Below are 7,794 nucleotides of genomic sequence, written 5' to 3'. Positions count from 1 at the left end.
AAATCTGCCATAATGTGAACCCTGGAATGGCTATCGGCACCCACTACGGAGGCAAGTATCTCCGGAAGCAGGGGGTCCCCGGAGCTGAAATGAATGTGGCTCAGCTCCAGAGACCCCCTGCTTCAATTCTGGATAAAAAAAACCCCGCATGGATTGCCTCTTTAAAACACAGTGCTGATATTATGAAGATTTCACACTTACCGCACTTCCTTTTGGCTGCCGTGTTTCATCATCATGTCGATGTAAACGGACCAGAGGTCAGTGCGTTTCGGATAATTGCTTAGAGTGCTCTCAAACAAGGCCTTCGCACGCTCTACATCACCCAAATGAAACTCAAGCTGGGCAAACTTTGAAATGACATCAACATCTGAAAGTAGAATGAGCAAGAAGTCGTTCTGAAAATCCGCAGCGACAATACAGATGCAGCCAGGTCTGTCTCCAGCCTGCCCTGGCCTTGCTGCTGCAGCTTAACCGCAGCCCAAGTGCTTCCTTTAAGTGCATTGCAATGGAATCTGCAGCTCTGCATTATTATACTAGGGCAGGAGGGGAGGAGGGCAGGAGGGGAGGGCAGGAGGGGAGGGCAGGAGGATGGTCTCGGTCCCCGAAATATTTCGCGGTATTAGTTCCAGGTTTTAAATCCCCTGCATTACACAGACCAATGAGAAGCCGCAATAGACGACATTGTGACTTCCTCTGGGCCCGGGAGACGCAGAACATTTATTTGTTGTTTATTTTGTTTCCCCTGGAGGGGCATGGATGTCGGTAACTTCATTGTTAATGATCTCGGGAACCAGAGGCGTCCCGGAGCTCAATATAGGTCCCCCCAAGCACATAATAGACTGTCCGGGATTGCGGCTTTAACATAGAAATCCCTCACAACCAGAAGGATTATTGATACGCAACAAATGTGGATTGTTGTAAATCGGGGTTGATGTTACAATAGCTGGTACACACTGTTACCATCGCGCTGAACAATTAGGCCCTGAGTCACTGCGACCGTAAAAGGACATTGCACTGGGCAAGGACACCGAATTGTTCTTTATAAGTATTTAGCACAGATTCACCATAGAAAGTGCTGAGAACAGAAACACATTGTATTATTTTGTTTACAGATGTCCGTACAAAGGCAAGTGATGCACACAAATCCCGACCAAGTGACAGAGAAGCCTGTACACGAAGTTACACTCTAAGAATTCATTTCATAGAAACTGCCCCCCCACCCACCCTTTCCAATAGAGGTCATGTAACCATACAGTTAGAGGTTAGAGGTTACAACAATAGAGGTCATGTGATGCAATAATGCATCAACTGAGTTACCCCACATCATTTCTCGTCTAGAAACATCCTTTCTAAAGTACTGTACTCGTACAACGGAGTCAAGTCCATCACATAAAGTAGTATATAGGTAGACAAAAAAAAAATCATCAACATTTCAAGGTCATCAAAACAATGTCACAATGTCACAATGTCACAATGTCACAATGTCACAATGTCACAATGTCACAATGTCACAATGTCCCAAGTTATCTGTCTGAAGGTAACGCAAAGTGGTCTTTCAGCTGCAATGATTGTGCTGTCAATGGCGTGACTATGAATACCAAATCGAAAGTTCAAGGTCCAAGAATAAATGCAACATTTTCTAATGCTTCAAAAATATATTTAAAAAAAATAGGCGCTCACAACACCCGTCTTGCGATGGATTTCAGGGAGGGGGCCGAGACACAAAAAGGCCGAATTTAGAGTCTATATAAAAACGCTGACTATAGTCTAACAAAAGAGTGGCCAACTCGAGTCCTCAAGGGCCACCAACTGGTCAGGTTTTTAGGCAATCCCTGATGCTGAAGCAGGGATAGCCTGAAAACCTGACCTGTTGGTGGCCCTTGAGGACTGGAGTTGGCCACCTCTAACAGGTTTCAGTGTGCGTGTCAGACTGGCTGTGGAATGACTGCTGAGCAACAGTAACAAATATCTGCAGTTTTGCTTAATCTCCCCCTATTCACTGGCCTGTCACACTGTTTATCTCTGCTGATCCCTGGCTGCGCACAGCACATTCTGACAGGTAGCATTGGCTTTTGATGCACCGGGCGTGCTTTTCTAATGTCACTGAATTACGTGGATTCTGCTTAAAAGGATGACAAGCACACTGACCCAGCCACTGAGCACACACAAATATGCTTTGTGCATTGCACAACTTTCATATCGTCCAATCAGAATCTCAGACGCGTGACCCTTATGAAAGTAAACAAGCTTACCTAGAACATCAACAATACCTATAAATACACACTCCCAAATCTGTCAAACGACTTGCGCTTGGAGAAACCGAAACAACATTGAAAGGTCACCAGTAAAGTGCGACACAAGTACAATGTGTCTTTAGTAGTGATGCTACTTCCCTGGAAATACGGGCTAAAAAGACACAGAGCGTTTGGATACTCACGTTCCTTATCCGGCAGGCCCTTTAGGGCCCGCTGCAGTAGCCGGTGTGAAGCGTCTGTCTGACCTTGTTTTAAAAGAAATGTGCCGTACTTCAGCCATACCGACTTCTCCTGCCGGAAACGCTTTAGCATGGTGTTGTACAATGCCTCCGCTTGCTGCTCACAAAACACGCACACACAGGAAGGAAGATAAAATATTAAGATGAGCTCTGGTCTAAAGGAGTAACAATATTCGCAATATAGCTATTTCACACAGTGCTCTGCTCGCTTTAAAAACTTTACAGAGCGCGTTACCTTAAACTTCTCAGATTTGATGTAAATGTCAGCCAGCTGCTGGAACACTTTTAGAGGCTCGTTATACTGAACAGCTCTTTCAAAGGCTTTCAGCAAGGTCTCTTCTGTCCCATACAGGTTCTCCAGGTTCAGCAACGCAACCCACACATTGAGCTTCTCCTGCTCTTCCCTATGAGGAGAAAATGGAGTCAAAACTACATCTGAGCCAAGACGTTTATGAAACTACACAAAAAACAAGAACATTTAGGGCAGTGTCGTTAAAGGGGTCTAGTTTCAAATGTAACGTCACAAACGCAGATTGTCTTTTTTAAGCCTATATTTAATAAATGTTAGAGAAACGTTAAAGTTCCTTGCCAAAAAATTTCCTCCAACAGTTTTTTTAACCTCAAGCCACCAGTTCCCATAACAATGTCATGGGACTACGCGATCCGCATTTGTTTTGTGGCCAAACAATGACGTGGCTTTGGTGGTGATCATGACAATGATGTGTCTCAGTTCAAGAATTAAAAAAGAGATAATGTAGCACTAACACTGTTGGAATAGATATAACTAATTAGTTAGTAGATAACCCAAATAATCACAGATAAATTAGTCAGGGGCAACTGCCAAATAATATAAAGCTGACTACCTATGTCAGATGAAGATTATACAAAACAAGAGAGAATACATTCAGCACCTGGTAGTGGGAACTCAATATAGTATGACAATAGTCACAAAGTTCGGGTATACAACCCTTCGATGTTCAGGTAGAAGACAAATGTCCTAGTTGCTTCCAGCGAAATTCAATGCAGATGGAAGAAAATAGCCCTTAGCATAATTCTGTAATGAGAACAGCATAGAACCCAATACTAGATGAAAGCCTCAGAGAGCATAGATATAAACTACAGGTGAATGAAATAGAAAAAAGTACATTAAAAAAAATATATAAAAATAAAATACAAATATATAAAACCAATTAGGACAATATGATGTAACCACTTTGTAACTATCTGCATTGAATTCCGCTGGGAGCAACTAGGACATTTGTCTTCTACCTGAACATCGAATGGTTGAATACCCCAACTTTGTGACTTGTCATACTATATTGAGTTTCCACTACCAGGTACTCACTTCTTTAATTAATACAATAAGAAAGCAGGACCATCAGATAGTGATTTACAGGGTTCCTCAGTAAATTAGCTTTTATAGTTTCTATATTGGATCATTACCTAAAAGAAATGGTTTTGAGTGCCCTTTCTGCCACAGCTCGCGCCTTCTCAATCTCTGTGGCATGGAGGTGGAACGCCATGTACTGAAGCCAGAGGATGGAGCTGTTGGGGGAACCGAGGACCAGCCGGTCGAAATCCTCTGCTGACTGAGGCTGCCGATGGACATCCATGAGAGTCGCTTCAAGTTTAGAAAGCTCCTTCTCCGCTTGTTTCTTTTCCATGACCTTTTCCTTTTGCGTTTTCTTGGTCTGAAAGATCAAGGCGGTTACAATGCTCACTCAGACTAAAAGGATTCGCTAAGGTGACAGACATGATCACTTGGCAGTCACTGCAAGGACATGATTGCGCCTATCGCACTTTAACGACTATACCCCCAAAGAATCATAGGAACCAAACTTCTGAAAAGTGGGACCTCAATTAGGTTTAATTAAAATGTTATGATAGAAAAACGTAGGAATGTGACATTATTGCCAGATTGTACAGATGTAGCAGACATTCTTGCTCATGCCAGCGGATGCAATGGCGTGTTAGCGCCCCACCTTCTTCACTCGCGTCTGTGGTTAAATGGTATCTGCCCCGCTGGCGCATTGGGTCCCGCTGCAATGCGCCCATGGGAGCAAAAATGTCTGCTGCACCGGTATATATCATACTTTGAAGAAGAAAAAGTGTTGTGCTAATTTATTGAACAAAAAGTTATTCCCATCTGTTCCATGGGATAGCCCCCCACATACAATACAGAAACCACATGAGCAGAATCTATACCTTGGGCTGCTTCTCATCGTCATCACTGTCTGAGCTCTGCTCCTCCTTTGCTGCAGCCGACGCAGTCTTGAGGGTGTTTAAATTGACATCCCAGGAGAATCCGGATACAACTTTTAGCCTTGAGACAGGCGTCTTAACGAGCGCGTTCTCCTGGATAACAGAGGAGCAGAATGCACCAAGGCATGATTTACCATTGGGATATGTCAAGTATTTTGATCTAAGAGAAAGGCTTACAAGCTTAAGGAATGACTACAGATGTAGCAGATCTGGTCAAATGTGATCACTGTGGCAATGTTTAGGCTGTGGCCATAGACGGCGAGGGCGCACGACGGAATGCGAGGGCAGTGCGATCACAAAGCCTTAAGGCAATGATCGCAGCCACAGACCGCGCGTGTGCGACAGCGTGAGGGGGCGAGGAATCAGACAAATTTGATTCCATGGCGCGACGGCCAGGTCACTCAAGTGGTTCGCCCAATGAGGGCGAACCAGCTCCGTGACGCCGCAGCCACGCCCCCCCCCGACGTATTGACGCATTGACCCTGGCCTCAAATCGCCAGAGCAAGAAAGCGGGTAACGTCCCGCGCACGGACACGAGCACACGGTCACCATGGCCGCAGCCTTAGAACTTAAAATGTGACCGGAAAACATTCCATATACTCATTTCCCCCCCAGATTTTTCTAAAGCATGAAAGTGACATTGGAACAATTTAACTTTAGAAATTGGTTTTAAACTGATAAAAAAACATTTCCTCCCACCTAAACAATCCTGTCCCCTCATTCAAGGCATCAATGCAAAAATCATAGGGAAAAATGGTTGTAAAACAGAACAAAGTACAGTCAAAATGCAAAATCTCTACTGTTATTGACTTTCAGCTTATCTCCACCTTCCCAAGTAGTTACATTTCACTGCCAATCACACATCAATAATTGAGCAACTAGCATTTCCTCTTGTAATCCGTGCAGAACAGTCACATTCTACGGCACTATTAGTACAGATCTGAGGCTCACCTTTTGTTCTTTTAGGCTTTTCCCCTTTTTGTTCTCATTTTCCTCCTCCCGACAGTAAACCTCAACTCCACTGTCTTCATCCTCATGGGACCCCTGGGATTTCTTCTTTTTTGGACTAATATCCTACAAGCAAATAGATCACTCTAAAGACGCCACAAACCAATGTGCATTCAAACAGTGCTCCACTGCCCCAGTGAGCAGGCAGCAAATCTCATCGCCAGTTACATTTTTATGAGTCCCCTTTATAGCAGCAATAAGACTCTTCAACAAGGAGGTAAGATGACAGCTACCTGTATATATGAGGTGTGGGGTAAATGAGACTTCAGCATTTAGGACATCCCGAGATCATTTATAAAGCGCCAACATATTCCACAGCGCAGTACAATACGGTTGGAGAAGAAAAAAACAATGAAATAACAAACATTAACATACATAGTTACAGTAGTAAGGCGGGCTCTGTCCCCAGGAGCTTACAATCTACAAGGAAGAGTAAGTGGAAAGATAGGGTACAGGGGGTGAGAAGGATGGTGTGTTTCGGATTGTAACAGAGCAGCTGTAACATCGACGAACGGCTGACACCCTTTGGGGCGACGCAGATGTGGGCAGAAGAGGTTCTGAATTAATTCAGCTGTGCTATGCAAATCCTGTAATCCAGAGCAATACAAATTGCAGAGGGCGGTGCTGACGAAACCCAGCAAGCAAGGGGGGGGGGGGTAATGATTCACACCCTTCCTCTATAACTGAGCTAAGAACAGGTGCGGTTATTATGCGGTACCAGGGATAATCATGGTTACAATACTCTTACCATTCCACAATCAGGCGTACATCTCAAACACTATTTGCAGCTCTGGGCACCCCCCAGTTCCTGAGATGCGTACCAGTAAAAAGGTACCAGCATCAGTTCCTGGCTTCTAAATTACTTGCGTCATGTGGGCCAATAGGAAGCCGCAACAGATGACACTGCTGCTTCCTATTGGCCCGCATCACCCCATAGATGGAAACCTCCATTTTGTTTCCAGTGGAGGGGATTGAACACAGACACGTTTACTGGTCAGTATCTCCGGAAACAGGCGGTCCCCAGAGTGGAATAGGGCGATTCAGAACCAGGAACCCACTGGTTTACATCCTTCAAAAAAAAATTCATTAAGAAAATTCAAAGCCAGAATTGTGGCTTATAACAGTGGAGCTTGCACCAAAGGAAGCAATGTTTAGTTAGAACAAGGAGAAAGTGCAACGGTTCAGCACAGAAGCCAGATTAAAAGCACGACACAACTTTTCGGCACAAATGAATGCAGCTGGTAACGGCAACTAATGTACAACAAAATACAGCTCTCATCGCTTGTCATACAACGGAAGCATGTCCCCAATAACCAGCTAAATGCTGCAGTAATAACTAGGTTTAGCTACTTTTGAGTTGTAGTTGCTAGGAACCCATTACTTTAGGTGTGTTGTAGAGTTGTATACTACACAAAGGGTTATAAGCCATTATTTCTACCCTGTCACAATGACACATAGCTGGGTGTGCAGACCGAGTACCTGGGATTCACTCTCTGAATCGGTTCTTTTCCGCTTTCCCTTCTTGTTCTGTTTCTTATCCTCTTTATTCTTCCTCGGCCGGAGCCCGGCAGACACGGGAATAACATCCGGTTTGCCAGTCTCCTCGGGGAGAAGCGAGAGCGCCACGTGGTTCTCCTTCGTATCAACACTGCAGGGAAAGGTAACAAAACAGACTTACATTCTACAGAGGGACAGGTCTAAACAGAACGTGTGTGTGTGGTGTGTGTGTGTGTGTGTGTGTGTGTGCGTGCGTGCGCGCGTGCGTGCGTGTGTGCCTGTGTGTCTGTGTCTGTGTGTGTGTGTGTGTGTGTGCGTGCGTGCGTGCGTGTGTGTGTGCCTGTGTGTGTGTGTGTGTGTGTCTGTGTGCCTGTGTGTGTGTGTGTGTGTGTGTGCGTGTGTGCGTGTGTGTGTGTGTGTGTGCGTGCGTGCGTGCTAATTGAGAAAAAATATATAGTAAAGGATTAATGTGTCCAAAGTATTAACTCCGAAGGTGCTGTGGGGCATATAATAAGACAGGAAAAAAGAGAAAA

At 44.7% G+C, this 7,794-nt stretch overlaps 1 protein-coding gene across 1 annotated transcript in view; it reads right to left on the bottom strand.

Annotated features, from left to right (window-relative positions):
• Positions 1–7,794, bottom strand: part of PDCD11 (programmed cell death 11) — a 52,662-nt gene that overhangs the window by 1,672 nt on the left and 43,196 nt on the right. The window contains exons 29-35 of the mRNA XM_075612517.1: positions 7,244–7,412; positions 5,708–5,830; positions 4,700–4,849; positions 3,938–4,185; positions 2,730–2,898; positions 2,438–2,591; positions 202–367 (exon numbers count right to left, since the gene is read on the bottom strand). Of these exons, the coding sequence (XP_075468632.1) occupies positions 202–367; positions 2,438–2,591; positions 2,730–2,898; positions 3,938–4,185; positions 4,700–4,849; positions 5,708–5,830; positions 7,244–7,412 (1,179 nt within the window). The remainder of the gene's footprint in view (positions 1–201; positions 368–2,437; positions 2,592–2,729; positions 2,899–3,937; positions 4,186–4,699; positions 4,850–5,707; positions 5,831–7,243; positions 7,413–7,794) is intronic.

The sequence above is a fragment of the Ascaphus truei genome, chromosome 8 (assembly GCF_040206685.1).
Source record: "Ascaphus truei isolate aAscTru1 chromosome 8, aAscTru1.hap1, whole genome shotgun sequence".
NCBI classification, from domain to species: Eukaryota; Metazoa; Chordata; class Amphibia; order Anura; family Ascaphidae; genus Ascaphus; species Ascaphus truei.
Note: the sequence above shows the minus strand (reverse complement) of the source record. Positions and strands in the feature narration are given on the sequence as shown.